This window comes from Trachinotus anak, unplaced genomic scaffold (genome assembly GCF_046630095.1).
Source record: "Trachinotus anak isolate AG129_WGS33_773 ecotype Australia unplaced genomic scaffold, CSIRO_AGI_Tana_v1 ptg000007l, whole genome shotgun sequence".
In the NCBI taxonomy this organism is placed as follows: Eukaryota; Metazoa; Chordata; class Actinopteri; order Carangiformes; family Carangidae; genus Trachinotus; species Trachinotus anak.
This window is the reverse complement of record NW_027273858.1, coordinates 6,828,054-6,844,772: the sequence shown is the minus strand read 5'-3', so window position 1 is coordinate 6,844,772 and position 16,719 is coordinate 6,828,054. Positions and strand designations below refer to the sequence as shown.

The 16,719-nt window shown below is 42.6% G+C and overlaps 4 protein-coding genes across 7 annotated transcripts in view; 3 read left to right on the top strand and 1 right to left on the bottom strand.

Moving 5' to 3' along the window:
* The window catches only part of ppm1ba (protein phosphatase, Mg2+/Mn2+ dependent, 1Ba), a 22,034-nt gene extending 21,320 nt beyond the window's left edge, over window positions 1–714 (top strand). The window contains exon 6 of the mRNA XM_071480161.1: window positions 575–714. Coding sequence (XP_071336262.1) covers window positions 575–586 — 12 coding nt within the window. The 3' untranslated portion in view covers window positions 587–714. The remainder of the gene's footprint in view (window positions 1–574) is intronic.
* slc3a1 (solute carrier family 3 member 1) lies at window positions 599–8,353 on the top strand. 2 transcript variants are annotated; one of them, XM_071480159.1, is made up of 10 exons: window positions 599–1,022; window positions 2,138–2,317; window positions 2,442–2,587; window positions 2,752–2,877; window positions 3,359–3,478; window positions 5,999–6,123; window positions 6,264–6,465; window positions 7,075–7,222; window positions 7,563–7,720; window positions 7,814–8,353. In XM_071480159.1, the coding sequence occupies exons 1-10, from the start codon at window positions 599–601 to the stop codon at window positions 8,243–8,245; spliced, it is 2,061 nt and encodes a 686-aa protein (XP_071336260.1). In that variant the 3' UTR covers window positions 8,246–8,353. The 2 variants fall into 2 exon arrangements, with proteins under 2 accessions (XP_071336260.1, XP_071336259.1); XM_071480158.1 differs by having other exon boundaries at window positions 7,075–7,257; window positions 7,595–7,720.
* On the bottom strand, window positions 7,401–16,719 carry prepl (prolyl endopeptidase like). Of its 3 annotated transcripts, none has more exons than XM_071480155.1 (15): window positions 16,361–16,716; window positions 14,857–14,985; window positions 14,647–14,713; window positions 14,332–14,509; window positions 14,124–14,212; window positions 13,888–14,014; window positions 13,598–13,814; window positions 12,966–13,157; window positions 12,626–12,838; window positions 11,851–12,026; window positions 11,423–11,639; window positions 11,000–11,149; window positions 10,402–10,528; window positions 9,152–9,240; window positions 7,401–8,530 (listed from the first exon to the last, which is right to left on the bottom strand). In XM_071480155.1, the coding sequence occupies exons 1-15, from the start codon at window positions 16,490–16,492 to the stop codon at window positions 8,453–8,455; spliced, it is 2,181 nt and encodes a 726-aa protein (XP_071336256.1). In that variant the 5' UTR covers window positions 16,493–16,716; the 3' UTR covers window positions 7,401–8,452. The 3 variants fall into 3 exon arrangements, with proteins under 3 accessions (XP_071336256.1, XP_071336257.1, XP_071336258.1); XM_071480156.1 differs by lacking the exon at window positions 7,401–8,530 and adding an exon at window positions 8,570–8,986 and having other exon boundaries at window positions 16,361–16,718; XM_071480157.1 differs by lacking the exons at window positions 7,401–8,530; window positions 9,152–9,240; window positions 10,402–10,528 and adding an exon at window positions 11,269–11,341 and having other exon boundaries at window positions 11,012–11,149; window positions 16,361–16,719.
* Window positions 15,874–16,719, top strand: part of camkmt (calmodulin-lysine N-methyltransferase) — a 108,881-nt gene continuing 108,035 nt past the window's right edge. The window contains exon 1 of the mRNA XM_071480162.1: window positions 15,874–16,317. The gene's annotated coding sequence lies outside the window, so the exon portion shown is untranslated. The remainder of the gene's footprint in view (window positions 16,318–16,719) is intronic.

The following is a 16,719-nucleotide window of genomic DNA, read 5'->3' as shown; positions in this document are numbered from 1 at the left end:
TTTCAGGTGACTGACCCTTTTATTAATGCCATAGTGACATTTTAACGGGAAACCTGGTGACAGCTGTAAAGGTCAGCAAACGGTTCTAAATGGATTAATGGATGAATTGATTTTGGGCCATATGTCCTCTAACTTGCCAAGAGCAAAGTGTTGGAGGTGCATTTTTCACAGCCTGGCAACCCAGAAGTTGCTCTTATTGATGACTTACAAGTGATCTTTGGAGCATCAGTGGCCAAATGATGTATCAACCATTTAAAAAAGCCATTCATTGCAGTTTAGAAACCTTTGATGAATCAGTGGCACAGAAGTAAGAAAAGAGTATGAACACTTCTCCCTCCACAGTGCAGAAGAAATGCTAATCTCCAACCTTTCCCATGCAGCTCTCCACTTTCCCACATTCCACAGGTGGCACTGCTGTGTGTGTGTGTGTGTGTGAGAGATAAAGGAGGTGTGTGTGTGTGTGTGTGTGTGTACTGTGACCCTCTGAGAGCAGATAGATTACTTCATGCTGGCTCTTTTCAGTGCCTCGGTCTTTGTGAGGAAGAGCTGAACCAACACGGTTTTTTTTTTCCAGGTTTCTCTTTAAAAGCTAAAGCAGATGAGTTTTAAAAAACGCACCGGCAGTCTGGAGCTGGGGGAGTGCACCAGAAACCCGGGCTATCAGGATGTGGAAGGTGTCGGGTCAGCGGCCGAAAGCCTCAACGCCAACCCGGCGGAGAAGCAGGACTCCGCGGCGGTGGCGCTGGACGCGGACGCGGCTGAGGAGTACAGGCAGATCCAGCCGTACGCCGGGATGCCCAAGGAGGTGTTGCTGCTGTACTCCTCCCAGGCCCGGTACCGAGTGCCCCGGGAGATCCTGTTCTGGCTGACGGTGGCCTGCACCCTGGCGCTGGTGGCGCTCACCATCACGGTGATCGCGCTGTCGCCGCGGTGCCTGAGCTGGTGGCAGACCTCCCCGGTGTACCAGATCTACCCCCGGTCCTTCAGGGACTCGGACGGCGATGGGGTCGGAGACCTCAAAGGTCAGTGCACAGATTTTTTTTCCATTAAATCTATTTTGCTATTTGTTTTGTTAACAGTATTTACAGGAGTGCAGTGCAGCACAATCCCACCACTGGTACCTGGACAGCACTGCAACTATTTCCATCACAGGTTTATGTGGCCTGCTTGACTCTTTCTGACAACCACAGTCTCATGCTTTGTTACAGATGAACAAAAAAGACAATACTCATGTACATTTACTCAAGTGGAATTTAAGAAGAACTTTAACTTTTAACAGAGTATTTTTCAGTGGTGGAGAGTTTTGTAGGCCTACTTATACTTCTACCCACTTCTTATTCCACTACATTTATTTTAAAGCTTGGATTACTGGTTACTTTGCAGATTCAGGTTATTGATGCAAAATATAATCAACAAATAACCTGTGATGTGTTATTAGAGACTGAACTGCCCAGCAGTATATAAAAAGTAGTTGAAATTAGCATTAACACATTAACCTGTGCATCAATAATTGCAATACACTAAAAATATAATACAGTATTCTGCACTATGAATACTTTTGTTTTTGGTACTCAAAGTATTTTTTGAAGCTGATACTTTTTTACTTGAGTAGTTCTGGATGGACTTCTTTAACTTACATTGTGGTATTGCCACTTTTACAGAGGTAAAGGATCTGAGTACTTCTTCCACCACTATCAGATGTTTTATGAAAAAATCAACATGATAATAAATGTAATCACACAAAAGGGCCCCTGTCCAGATCTGGGTCCCTGTTCAGCCCAGCACCAAAGGGCTCCCCACATGACGCCTATAATAAAACATAATTTCTTAAGTTTAAATTTATGACTTCTTTGGTGTGACCCACTTCTACTGATTTGTAGAAATAATACCACGCAAAGTACATATTCAACACCCTGTTTTGAGAGTGAATTGATAGTGATGCATGATGATCCATAAGTTCTGTGATTTTTACTTTCAGATCCCTTTTCTCATTGTTTTTTACTAGTATGCTCCATATGACCCAAATACATGTTAGCTCTACTGTTGAGTATTATCAGGTTTTTGTGTTTGAAGTTATCATTGGGACTGTGTATTTCAATATCCAGTGGTCATCACTGTGGTGTCGCTGCTCTGGCAGGAATTCAGGAGCAGCTGGATCACTTCCAGTACCTGAACATCAAGTCAGTGTGGATCAGTCCCTTCTACCGCTCTCCCATGAAAGACTTCGGCTATGATGTGGAAGATTTCCGGGCCATAGACCCCCTCTTTGGAACCATGCATGACTTTGAAGAGCTCCTGGCTGAGATGCACAACAAAGGTCTGTACTATAAGCACATTTTTTAGTGGGTGATGGGAGAAGTGACGGGGGGTAGGGGGGTAACTGGGTTGGCTTGATGGCAGAACGAATATCTTGGACTCATACTCATCTTTGTTTCCGCCAGGTTTGAAGCTGATCATGGATTTCATTCCCAATCACACCAGTGACAGACATCGCTGGTTTAACTTGAGCCGGGTGAGAGATCCTCACTACGAGGACTACTACATCTGGACCGACTGCAATGCCACCGTGCCAAGACCTAATAATTGGGTTGGTATTTGCTGATGAGCTCTTCTTCTCCACTTTGGTCTTTGGGTGCATTTTCATTGAACCTCTCCTGGTGCATTGCACTGTACAGGTGTCCAGTCCTGAGATGGGCAGTTTCTTAGTCACTACACTTCCTAATCTTCTGCTTGCCTCCTCCTCTCTCTCAGGTGAGTGTGTTTGGGAACTCGTCGTGGACTTATGATGAAGTTCGAGGACAATGCTACCTGCACCAGTTCCTCAAGGAGCAACCAGACCTGAACTTCAGAAACCCACACGTCCGCCAAGAGATGATTGTGAGATTACATGACCACGCACTGCCCTTTTTCACAAGCTTCACATACATGACCTCTGCTACTGACTCATCTCCCCAAGTGTTTGTTTTTCGGTGACTCACATGTTGCATGTCATGTGTTACTGCTGTCCTCGCCTGTTTTGTCCTCCTCGCTGTGCCACAGCAGCAATGTGTGATGGCTATAACTGATTACACATTAACTTAGGCCTGTTAACCCTTGTGTGTTTTGAACTGACGCTACACACAGCACGAAGTACAACAGAAAGAGTGGCAAACTCTGCTTGTGTGTATATTGTGCATGTTGATACTCAATAGTCCTTTGTTGTAGTTGAATGAGAGGCTTGTTAAAATGAGTGGAGATTACATCCATTTTACAACAATCAAACAACACTTTAGCACTAAAGAGTATAGTCCACATTCTCAGAGTTATATTGTAGACACTCTGTGTTTTTAATGACTCCATATTTATTATCTTATTTCAGGATATTATTCATTTCTGGCTGGGGAAGGGGGTGGATGGGTTCCGGATGGATGCAGTGAAGCACATCCTGGAGGCTGCGCACTTGAGGGATGAACCACAGGTGGACCCAAACAAACCACCAGTGAGTGTTGCCTGTTGTTCTTCAGTTCAGTAAAGGTACCATTATATGGGCTCTGGCTGGGACAGGCAGGGGTCCCAGGTGTAACACTCAGCTAACAAACATATTCAGCCCCTTGTGATGCTAAGAAACTGCTTTAATCAAAATTCGTTTTGAGTGATTGGCATCTGAAGGTGCTGCTGAAGATTTATTGAATCCTATACAGTTGCAGTTGTCATACTGGATAAACTGACATTAAGAAAATATATGCATTTAGAATAGGGCTGAACAATTAATTGAAATATTGTATGCAACCAAATGCAATATCCAAATTGCAGGAGCGGCTATTTTTTTTTTTTTTTTTTTTTGATAAAGGTAAAATGTGTCACAAGATACCATAAATGAAGCGCTGTGGTGGTACAGACACGCTTCGGCCGATAAATCATATTCTCCAGATGTGAGGAATCTGCTTGCTGTTTGGAATAAGCCTTAACAAAAATAATATCATCATAATTTTTATATCTTTTCAGTGAAAAGAAAATGCAAAAATGACCACTCCAACTGGAATCGCGACTCATCACAATATCTGCTAAAATAATCACAATATGATTTTTTTTTTTTTGCATATCATTCAGTCCTACTTTAGACATGTTGAGGGAGACAGTCACCACCACTTTGTGACAGCTTTATAAGACTGTGGTTACTGTTTTTTGCCTTTAAGGAATTTAAACAGCTGTACCATTAGCCTTGATTTACTTTGTTGAGATGGTCACAAGTTGTTAGGTCTAACTTTTCATGTTTACTTTTCACTAATATCAGGTGAACAATATTCAGATATATACAATGTTCAGTCTTCTGGGTATTTTCCTTCTTTTAGGGCACAAACTGCACAGACAATAGCTTTTGCTGCGGCTCACAACACCTGGCAGCTGTTCTTCCTCTGAGCTCTGGGGATCAAGGTTCAGTTTAGTTAACAATCTCTGCTGTAAAACTCAGTTATATAATTATATTAGGATTTGTTTTATTGAATTATATAACGTGATATGTCAGAGTCCAGATTTTAACAATCTGAGGGATAAAAGCAGACTTGTGGGCAGAAGCAGCTCCACAGAAGCAGGGCTTTCTAGTGTAGCTAGTAGAGCAAACATAAAAAAAAAAAACAGCTGAGTGGGAGTGTCCGCACTGTACATGGTGTATCATTCATCACTTATCTCTGGTTTAAATGCCAGGTCATCCAGTGCTCTTCTGGAGAAAATACAGTTCTTGGAATGCAAAGAGTTCAGGATTCATGCAGAGTTAAGCTCACTAAAGAAAGACTTTTTGTTCCCTGGAGACTGAAGTTATTTCACATAGAGGAAAGATTAGTAGAAAAGAGGCATATTTTGGTGGATTAGCAAGTCACTTGGATTTACTTACCACTGCAGAATAACACTATAATACTGAGACCATCTACTTACCATTGACTGAGAGGTATACTCACTGTTGCAGCACCCAATTTGACCGACTACTCTTTTTTAAGCAATAAGCCACACAAAGCTGTGCTTTATAGTGATGTTACAACAAAACAAGTCATTGTTAGGCACTACACAGAGATCGTCATGCATATACAAAACCCTGGAACCACATTATAATACAGAGTCACAGCCACGTATGTGTTTATTGGGATATTGAGAATTTTACCACAGCCTTGAATATGATTCAGCCACTCATACTCTGTTATTGTTATTGCTTTAGTGGTTTACTGCCAATTGTAGCTTTAAATCCTGACCAACTTTGCTGGCAGCTGGCTGAATGGTTTGTTTATGTGACAGTACGTTAGCACTGCTGCCTCAGTAAAATGTCCATGAATAGATTCATGGCCTGGTCCTTTCTGAGTGGAGTTTGTGTCGTCCCTGTGTTTCACCAACACAAAAAGACACACATATTAGGTGTTTTTAGTATTAGTCTAAGGATGATGTCACTGTCCCTAAATAGGGCTTACAAGACTGAAGCACGTCCCGAGCTGCTTCCCTTACAATTGTTATCTCAGTTATCTTGTGCTCACAAAAGGTAATTTTCCCATAGATATAACATTGTAAGACTTATTTTTCTGCCTCTTTTCACTGAATTGTGTCTTCTTTTTATTAAGACTGTTACAACCAACAAGGCACCAATAATATTAGCACATAACGTTTTATTTATTTATTTATTTTTTTACATTTTTTAACATTCCTTACACATAACAGCTCTCCTGGATTACTGAGCCCAAAAGTCTGTTATCACTTGGCCTCTTCTCTCTCTGTATCTGGTTTCTACTTATTTTTCAACTACTTCTTTCAACTACCCTGTAATTTGGCCTGACAAAGGAATACATCTGCACCGAAGCTCTCCTAACTCCTGGTGGCAGAGGAAAATACTGTGGAGCTCTGCTAATGCACTGGAGCTGATGATTTCAGGGAGAAATCTTTACTATATACTATGAACACTTAAGCTCGGAGTCCAGCAGGCCAGAAATCCAATAATAGCCTGGTTACCTCATACTTCTTTATATTTCTCCCACTCCAGGAATCTGTAACTTCAGAATGGGACCTTCACCATGACTACACCACCAGTCAGCTGGGGTTGCATGACCTGCTGAGGGACTTCAGGGCAGAGATGGACATCTACAGCCGTGAGCCTGGCAGATACAGGTATGTCAGCTATTACTTACAGTCATTTTAGGGTAATAATTGAGACTGGTAATGTTTTTCCCTACTACTTAATTTATCTCTTTTGCATTGATTTCAAATCAGTTTGCATGTTAACATACAAAGTTCTTGCTGCACTCCAGGTTCATGGTGACGGAGTCTTATGATTACCATGAGGTGGACAAGACCATGATGTACTATGGCACCCCGCTGGTTAAAGAAAGTGACTTCCCCTTTAATTTTTACCTTCTGGACCTGCCTCAAAACACCAGTGGCACATGGGTTCAACATCTGGTCGACCTCTGGATGGCCAACATGCCCAAGGGGCAATGGGCCAACTGGGTGGTGAGTCACCAGTTACATTTATGTATTTGTTCCTTTGCTCCCAAAATCTGTCCTTTAAAGACTTTTTAGCCAATTATACTTGATCTTTTGATCTTCTTCATAATAGTAAAAACCATGTGATGAAATCTGGGATTCCTCCAGATGAAGTGTGGCACGTGTTGTTAAACTTGCATGATGTGGATGCTGAGACTTTCAGATGAGTGTCAGTTATTTATTGTCTGGTGTTTCTTTCCCATGACTTAATGACCACTGGGTGCTTTTTGTATTATTATTTGTTACACAGGGTGTAAACTGCTCATCATGCTAAATACTGAAAGGCAGTGGTAGTCCCGCAAAAAACGCAAATTTTAACATTGAACTTAAATCATGTGTATAAACATAAACACATCCCTCTGTGATGAGGTAGATCATTTGGGTAGTTGAGAGAAGAAAGTATCTGGAGGACACATTTTTGTCTTTAACTGGTATCAACAAGATGCAAGGAATAACACTTTTACAAAGTGTGCATCTTCAGACTGATTTCTGTTTCACCCCGCCTTCTTCTCTCCCAACTTATCTCACTCACCTCTCCACCGTCTCTTGTATTTCTCTTACTGCCACGGTTATCAGGTTGGAAACCACGACAAGCCTCGAATTGCCTCCAGTGCTGGTCAGATCTATATTCGAGTCATCAACATGCTGCTGCTGACCCTTCCAGGCACGCCCACCACCTACTATGGCGAGGAGATCGGCATGGAGAACATTAATGTCACTGACAGTCAGATACAGGACCCTGCTGGCAAATACAATGCAGTCAGTACTGTGCACACACCCAAAACAAACATTTAAATATGACACATTAAACACCAACATCTCAGCTAAGTTCAGTGGGTGCGTAAAAAAATTACCAAACAGGACAAAATGTGTGCAGACAATGAAATAATGACATGAATACATTCATGATGGTAGCATTTATTGTCAGTTCGTTGTATTTTGGGCTGCATCACTTTTATCTTGGGGTACCCAATAAACTGGCAACTGAATGAATATACCTGGACACATTAAAGTGTGTCCAGGTATATTCATTGTCAAATTGCACGTTGTCAGAAGAAGCTGAGGAGCAAAAACGATTCCTGTCCTTTCACTGCAGAGTGCCAGTCGAGACCCTGAGCGATCTCCGATGCAATGGAGTAGTGACATGAATGCAGGCTTTAACAACAAAACCAACATCACCTGGTTGCCTGTACACCCTGACTACAGAAGTGTCAATGTGGAGGTACAGAACTTTCAGTACTGTTCAACTCAGGAGGATTGTTTGTGGTTATCTCATTTTAAATCAAGTGTCCCTTTGTCTCTCTTTCTCTTCTAGGTCCAGAAGAAGGATGCAGGCTCTGTTCTGGCTCAGTACCGTTTCCTGAACGCACTGCGTCAGTCAGAGCTCCCTCTTCACCGTGGGTGGTTCTGCTACATCCACACCGATGCCAGTGTCTTCTCTTACCTCAGAGAGCTGGATGGGCTTAACCGAGCTTTCCTCATGGTGCTCAACTTTGGCAAAGAATCCACCATCACAGATCTCTCCTCCGTTAGCGAGTTACCAGACCAGTTGAAGGTGCTGATGAGCACAAACCAAGCCAATGATGGCAAGGAGATGCAAAAGTCTCGTATCGAGACAGAAGCAGGGGAGGGTCTGGTGATTCAGTACTCCACCCACACTCGGTTTAATCCTAATCACCCCAAACAGTGCTATGTGTCTGAGAAAGCCTGCTATTTGGAGGCCATAGACATACTTTATAAATGCTAATCTGAACAGTATTCAGTCTCACAGTAGCAATCATATCATTAATATTCTTCTTTGGTGTCTCCTCTGTAAGGGATTTATGTCATTTAATAAAGAGAATCATTGCAGATACGTTCACTGTTGATGTTGTCTTTTCTTTCACTGGGACCACTGTGGCTGTAATGGTAGATGTTGGGGTCATTGTCGTTCGACTGCCTCTTTACAGCCTTGCTATCTCTTCCTCTTGCGTTGAGGCCGAGGAGGGTCCAGACCCAACTCTGTGTATAGAAATGCTAGGTTGAGGGCTTCCTGTGTTGGAGAAAAAAGACACAGGTGAAACTTTCCAGTCTGTTCCCATTGACTGATGTTTGTGTTCTCAATGTGAGGAAAGAGTGGGGCTAAATTTAAAATGTTTAAAATGCAGAACTTATAAAATGGTACCCACTGGGAATGATTTGACTGATCGGGCACAGATCGGATTTGGCTGCTGTTTATCACAAGTGACTTTTGACCACACCAATACAATACCACAACAACTGTAATGCTCAAAACCCTGGAAAATAAAACTAAATTTCTATCTACATGGCTGGGAGTAAAAGAGAAAAACATTTGTTGTGTGCATTGGGTAAATTAATATTTTAAACTGATGACACATTTTCTGTTCAACCTTTTTTGGGGAGATGGGGAGAGTGCTGGGGAGGGTGTCCCCCATGCTGATAGGCATGGATAGGCAGTGGTTCAGTGGTTTTTAACAGCAGTTGATAACTGTCAACAAGCAAAATTAATTGTTAGGAAAAAATTTAAAAGGAGCTGGTCGGGTAATTTCATTTGCTTTATTTGTTGATGTGTTTGGAAGCACAAATGTAAAAAAACACAACTTTACAGACTCAAAAATTTGCAGAGTTATATATCCTCTTAAGAGTGCATTACCTCTTCCAGCATCACTTCAAAGTCCTCTGGTCCAAGGTGATTTGCTCCAGGTTGGAGATTCAGAACTATGTTTGGTGCTGGTTTATATTCTAAAAGAAAGAGGGAGGCAGAGGTCAAAGGCAGATTTCGGGAAGATCTCTAATCTTTAAAACGTCCTCCCAGATATTTGTCTTCTTATTGCATGCCCACTTTCTCTGCTTCCCTTCTCTCTCTGTCCAGTTGCCCAAAATCTTATCTCTCTCTCTCCTGACTATCTTTATTCTCCTTTCATTCATTCTTGCTCCCATCTGATATTGCCCTGCCTCCTCTCTACCTCCTCCGTATTATCCCCCCTCACTGTCTCTGTGGTACTGGCTGTTTCACAAGTGCGGTCTTGACCTTGACAGCTCCCAGTCTGTGGTGTCTAATCTCTTGCTCTGATACACTATCTCTTTACCATGCTAATGGGCCTGCCCACCCGCCTGCATGTGTCTATGCCATCAGCACTTTATCAAAGACTCCGGAGAACAGAGAGAGACAGATTAGGGAGACACACACACACACACACACACACACACACACACACACACACACACACACACACACACACACACACACACACACACACACACACACACAGACAGACACAGACACTTAAGCTGCCTGGGGTATGTGTGTATGGACAACAGAAAAGTGAGAGAGGGTGAAAGAGAGAGGTAATGTGTGCATTTGAAACAAGAAGAGTAGAGGCAGTGTGAGAGAGAGAGAGGGGTGTAAAGAGAAGTACCACCAATGTGGTGAAGGCAGATTATGAGTGAGAGGGAGAAAGAGCCCGTCTACAGGGAAATGAGAGCAATTAGCTGACACACACACACACACACACACACACACACACACACACACACACACACGCGCCGTACTACAAGGTGACCTATGCTATACTTTGGTCATGAACTTAAAATTCTGATAGCACTTTCCCCAGACAGACGGCTATACATCTGTTACTGCTGCCTCTCAAGACACGCACACTGACACTACTGTTGGGAGTTGACCCTGAACTGTTAAAACCTTTGACGATGCAGAAATTGCATCTAAAAGAATGCGGAGCAAGTGGAAAATCTATGCTGAAATGCACCCACTGACAAACTCGTCCCACTCAAACACATATTTAGACAATAACATGCATGGATACACACATGTGAATCTACATGATCAACAAGGGATTAAGTTACTGTTGTAATTTGTGTGAGAGTGTGTGTGTGTGCACATACCTGTCCTTGGATTCAGGGTGAAGTGTGTATGAATGGCTTTCTTTATCTGTTCAGTGTATTTGAGGACACCTGCCAAAGGGACCCTGGCATCACTTCTGTAGGCCGTCAGCAGCATCGATGGGTAGTGCTTTCTCACACAAGTACAGGTTAGAAATCACACACAAGTTAGATGATCTAGTTTTTATTACACTACTTAGCAAAAGTTCTGAATTATTAATGATCCCCAGTGTCTTCAGCTATATTTTTCAGTTTAAATGAGCTGTCATACAAGCAGAACTTTTGGTCTCATGTTGGACAGATTTCAGAGAAAGCCTTGAAACCATTTATTGACCCAGTGCTATTCATATTCTAGCTCTGGATCAGAATGTGGGCCATGGGAATTTAAAATGGGTTTTCAACATAGTTTAACCAGGCCAATTTATATTGCAGGGCAAATAATTGGAGTAAAACTACATGGTAACCAAAACCAGGCTGACTTTCAGAAAGCAAGATCTTCATCACAGTAGAAAAACACATAAGGATGATACAGTTATCTCAAGCAAATGCATAAAAAACAATACAGGTACATTTTTTAACTTCTCAATCTTCCCCTCCATACCTGAGGAGTAATGTTGTGAAGGGGACAGTACGAGGTGATGGTGAGTCTGTGTTTTGGGTTCTCTACAGGGTCCCCCCATTCTTCTCTATCCTCCAAAGTTAGAGGCAGGCTGGGGTCCTCCATTGTTCCCAACACATCCAGGAAGGGAGCCTGAAAACAGGACAAGAGATGGCTTGGGATGTGTGTCATCTCATGTGGTGAGGCACTGTGGTGTAATGACCAGTAATGAGACTCTGTATTTCTCTATTTATTTAGAATCAGTACTTAACCCTTATAGGTTGGTAAACGCCCTCTCTCTTAAAGTGCGCTTGAGGAAGACAATGTCACTGATATTCCTGTTCTCTAGAACAACACGAGAAGTGATACACTCCAAAAAACCTGCACACCAAAAACACACAAATCTGCAGTGATTTAACATCTTACTTGCAGTGTGACAGCCCGCATCATGTGTGGCTGTCTGTTGCACAGCGCTCCCACTGGTACAGCCCCAGCACTGCAGGCTGTAAGGGCAGTGAGGGAAGGAGAGGAAACTCCTAGGGAGAAGAGATGCTGGAGACAGGCTTGGAGGTCCTCCACTCCTTTCTGCTTTCCCTCCTCACGAGCTTGTCTTTGCCAGGACAGACCCCGCTCTCCTCCGCCTCTGGGAGGTGTAAAGGTAAAGAACAGATTCACTCTTAACACTCATAACAAAACGCAAAGTTTGGATTCCTGACTTTAATTAGCTCTCAAACATTTTTAACAATTCCCTGAAGCAACATCCAATCAACATTACTTACGTAAAGCATGTCTATCATCAGCAAATAAACTGCTTGGTCAATAAGTTTTAGGCTTCTAGAGAGGTGGTAAGTTACCTGATGTGGCAGTAGGCCAGAGCCCAGCCCTGCTCCAGCAGCAGCCTTTTCTCTGGGCAGAACTCCATGTTGAGATCTCTGCCATAAGCTCCGTAGACATGGGCCAACAGTGGTGCCTGTCTCAAACCCTCCACAGGTACTGTATGAAACAGTGTCACTGGCACCAGGGTACCATCCTAGAGAGGAGAGGCAGAGATACTGTCTGCAGACTGTGATGGGTAGATGATGCCAAGGCCTGGGCCACACTGCTCACCCCATCTGTATATGTAGGCCGCAGACCCTCGTGGTTTTCATTTTGCATCTCTAAACTGGGAGCATGCTGATCTGAATCTACTGCAGGTAATATACTGACTATGTATAACTACGTCACACAACTCCACGTCAAATAATGCAAACTATTACTTTAATGGGTTAGAGATTTTTGGATGATGAAATAAATTAAAGATTCTATTAATGATGGCCATTATCAAAGGCAAATGCAGTGTACAGAGATAGGCTGGCAGTAGCAGCGCCACAGTAGCAACGCTGGTGGTGTGGACACACACATGCACATGAACTGCAGCAGTTCATTGAGGTAGTGGTCACACACAGGTGAGGTAAAGTGTTAAATGACGTTTTACAAACGTTGTGCGTATTACTTAACACTTCCGTCTCTGGCTAGTTACCAAAAGAGCTCTATCAGTGGACACTTGAGTCTTGATACAAAATGTTCACCTCCCTGCTGATACTGTGTCAGTGTGTGTGTGCTCATGTCTCATATATCAAGTGTTCTCACTTGGCTGCAGGCCTCTAAGTGCGTGGTGGTATAATTGGGCTGGTTCTCTGGGGAAGACCGATCTTCAGTGCCTGCTAAAAGGAGCCCATCCTCGGGGTATAGGCTGTAGGGCACTGGTGGGTGGACTGGAGATGAGATCAGGAATTCTAACACTTTGCCTTGGTCTGCCAAGCCTGGTTTCTTGGTTTCAATGGCACAGGCCCAGGAGGGGAGCTTGGGAATGAGTATAGTAATAAAAGAGTATAAGAGATGGATAGCGTAATATAAGACAATATAATACTAGAAAAAAAAAACTCAGGAAATAATACAAGAAAAATTCAGAGATTTCTGACACACTGACCTCCACAGTATATGCTTTCTTGGGATGGGCCAGTGGGACCACAATCAGGACAAGTTCACTGTCTGGTGTTCTTGCAGCCAGCACACAGTGATCTCCAACCACGTCCATGTCTTTGACTACACTGCCAGGGCCAGGGGCAAATAGTGAGACCCAGGAGATCATGGATGGCTCAGAGAGAGGGGCTTGTAGCACCTAGTGAGCATACAGAAGGAAAAATCTCCTCACTTGAGAAATATTTATCCACGTTATTCTTCTTTCAAATGTAATAGTCTGAGTTACCACAGCGGAAGCAAGTTGCCAACTAACAGGGACCAACTACTTCCACTTGAAACAGTAAATAGGACAAATGACAGGTGGCTAAGTGCAGAAAGCTTGTTAAAACATTCTAACTTCTGAAATGTTGTAGTTTTCTAGACAGAGAGGAATCAGCAGCAGTAGGTACATATCATATATGTACATTTCTGTGTGTATATGTTTCAACTGTTATCCTTTATTGGACATATGTGGAACAGACACCCACTGGTTGCATATATGATATGGGCAGACTCATGTTATATCTGTTAAGTTTGTGCACCCTATAGGGAATTTGTATTGAAATATGTATTGTAGAAACTCCTGATATCCTGATATACCTGATATTCTTGTCCATGCCCTGTATTGGCCAGTATGATCAGCCACCCCCTCCAGTGCTCAATGTGGTACAGAAGGTCCAGCTGGCGTGGCTGCACCAGGAAAGGCTCTAAAGTGGTTGTTGTTGTATCAATTAGCAGCACCTCTGAACCGGTCCTGCTGCTGCAGTTGATGCTCAGTATCTGTTGGTCTCTGGAGAGGGCAACCTCCACAAACACACTGAAATGTGGTGTTTCAATTAGAGGTGGTGTGGGAGCAGAGACAGCGAAGATGTCACACTACTTGCACTTACTCAGGCCGTGTTTCCTCATACACAGAGGTGATCCTGCTTCCAGTGGGGGTCAGGTCCAGACGAAACACTCTGCTGCAACGCAAACCCTCAAGAGTCGTGTAAAACAGGGCCTCATCTGTGGCCCACTCTTTGCCCATGCAGACAAAAAAATATTATTTTATTGTAGCCAGTGCATTATTACTGCTATTGCTACTGAAGTTTTTTTTTTTTACAAGTGCAAACTATTTAAAACATACCAAAGCTAAAGACTTTGTCCAGTGTGAGTATAATGTGTGGGGGATCCAAAGGAGGGGAAATTCTTCTTTCAAGCCTCACTACCACACACCTGGATTGTCACAGCACAATCATCTATTCTTGAATACAGTAATGTAAAGTTGACAAGAAAAGAAAATGCTTCCAAATAAAGCTTATTTTGTATGTTTAATTGTGTTCTGTTTGAGTCACCTTGGCTCTTCTCTGTGATTAGTTTTTAGTGTGGCAGCAAGATGCTTTTCCTGTGGGGACAAACGTATTCTCTGGACACTCCACTGAAACGTCTGCGTCTTCTCTCCATTCATAAGTCCTGACTCCTCTCCTCCAGAGACTTGTCCTAGATTTAGCACCTGCTCTGGCTCCAGATCTTCTACAAACGGAGAGAGGAAACTGAGTCATTCACAAAAGCGGGAATGTTACTTAAGTTATAGGTGCAGACATGGGAGTAGAAAAAGCTATGAAGTAGCTGACGTTAGAAGTCAAGCTACATTCATGCTTTTTGCTTACTCTGTCTCTTGTCCATTCTGTAGATGCCATCACTTTCAATGAAGTACACATGGTGATGACCACAGACCTGTGACAAGAGAAAATATAGTGAATTGTAAAAGACCTTGGGTTTCTGACACAATTAGGATGAATGCTTAACACTAGGGTCTCCATTGTAATTATAATTTAAATACTTTTAATGAATTGGTTCAAACCTAAAGCAGGCCTTACCACTGAGTGGTCAGGTATGTTGGAGAACCTGCGGTATGTTGCCTTCAATCTCCTGTAGAAATACTTCTGCAAGTCCTTGTACTTCTCAAGTCCAGAGCCAAGCTGATCAGATGATGAGCTTGAAGTGTCCTGAAATACAACTGCTTCATAAATTATGGAAAGACTTTACAAGACTGTAACCATAAGCTTCAATTGTAAGGGCCATAGCTGTTCCAATCAATATTCTTGTTTCCTGTGGTAGAGGATGGGGCAAGACACTCAAGCTCTAAATAAGAGAACTGTTGGTGGTGTTATTTCACTGGACTTTCTGCATTGTGAAAAAATATCAGTAATAAGTGAAGAAGTTTCCATTTTGGAATATAGAGTGACATTGCCAATTTCTCAAATTTTATGAATGCACTCCAATGTGGGAGTAAGTGCTATGAAACCTTATTATGGCCTGAGCACAGAGAGAGCAAGGAAATTCCTCTTTTTTCTTCCATTTAAAGGATTGGCAGAGTGATTATTATGTTTGTTGTATGTAAAAGTTTGGGAATCCCTGGGTTGACTGATTGATAATATTGATTGTTGGTTGAAGTGAAAAGAAGAACACAACCCCTGCAGCAAACAAACACGAAAAAAAGTAATTCTTCAAATTTTATGCACTGTTACTTACTATTTCATAAGCTTAAAAACTAGAAAACAATGTGCATGTACAAAAGTCTGCACACCTTACCAAGTAAGTACTTATTGACCCCCCCTTTGCCAACAGTTAAGCATGGGTGTGGAAATATTCTGCTCTGAGGTGTGTATCAGCCAGTGGCACAGGAAATATTACATGAATACAGGGAAGACATTCCACTAAATATCATCAAACACTGGATGCAAATGTCTTGCAGTCAGTCAAGAAGTAAAGTACTATCGTAGTATAGTATTATAAAAGTATATAGAGGCTGGCTTCGATAAGACAGTGATGAAAAGTATACATGCTTTATTAGAAATATTTCAGAACTTCAAGCTATCTGCAAGGAAGCGTGGGTGAAATTTCCTAAATCAATAACAGAAAGACTCTTAGCTGGTGTTTGCAAGGGATTGCAAGCTGTGATTTCTGCTAAATGGGCTGGGGTGGGTGAGTTACTAAATATTGACTTAGCTGAGTGTCCAAATTTTTTGCTTTTTTAAAAACATTCTGAAAATTTTTTACTTAGAAGACTTTACATAAGTGTTTGGAAATATTTTTTGGAATCTTCAGTGGCTTAGTAAAACTGTAGAGATGTTTATGTGTCAATTCTCTGTAGTTTATTCCTCTATTGGTTCAGTGAGCCACATCCCAGGAGGCTCTGCAGCCCGGTGCCCTTATCTGTGTCTCCGTCCAAGACTACTTTGTCAGCCCGGTGAAAAGACACCGTTTTTAAATAATGAATGACTTGGCGATCGTCGACGAGATAGCTTAACAGTTAGTAATCTTACACCAAGCCTACGGTGAGTAAAAACAGCATCTTTAACGTTAGCTGAACAGCCTTACCGACGAGTAACAACGGCGGACGGGCGAGGGGAACCGTGCTATCCGTTTGCAACCAGCGAGCTCCCGAAGTCGTAACCGAAACGGTGGAAGAAGACGAGCCGATGAACACAGCAGAGAGGCGGCGACGGCCATTACGGAGCTGTAACTGTCAATCGGCTCAAATTTAACAGAAGATAGCTGTGCGCTTGTGTCGTTCTCGGTAGCTAACTGTCATCTCCAGGCACCGGTCGGTCACATCCACGACGGTAAACGCGTTTCATACGACGGACAATCATTGCGATTCAACCTCGTATATTTATTATTTCGTTATTCACAGCCATCGATCAGCCGTTAGTAACCGTTGACAACGGCAGCGGGCA

What these genes read in the sequence shown, in the direction of transcription:
- slc3a1 (XM_071480158.1), top strand. Translation starts at nt 599, where the DNA reads ATGAGTTTTAAAAAACGCACCGGCAGTCTGGAGCTGGGGGAGTGCACC. An exon ending in GGCTGAGATGCACAACAAAG is followed by an intron (nt 2,318 to 2,441) that starts GTCTGTACTATA and finishes TGTTTCCGCCAG; the next exon opens with GTTTGAAGCTGATCATGGAT. An exon ending in CGTGAGCCTGGCAGATACAG is followed by an intron (nt 6,124 to 6,263) that starts GTATGTCAGCTA and finishes GCTGCACTCCAG; the next exon opens with GTTCATGGTGACGGAGTCTT.
- prepl (XM_071480155.1), bottom strand. Translation starts at nt 16,492, where the DNA reads ATGGCCGTCGCCGCCTCTCTGCTGTGTTCATCGGCTCGTCTTCTTCCA. An exon ending in TCCGCCGTTGTTACTCGTCG is followed by an intron (nt 14,986 to 16,360) that starts GTAAGGCTGTTC and finishes GTTGTATTTCAG; the next exon opens with GACACTTCAAGCTCATCATC. An exon ending in ACTTAGAGGCCTGCAGCCAA is followed by an intron (nt 12,027 to 12,625) that starts GTGAGAACACTT and finishes TCTCCTCTCTAG; the next exon opens with GATGGTACCCTGGTGCCAGT.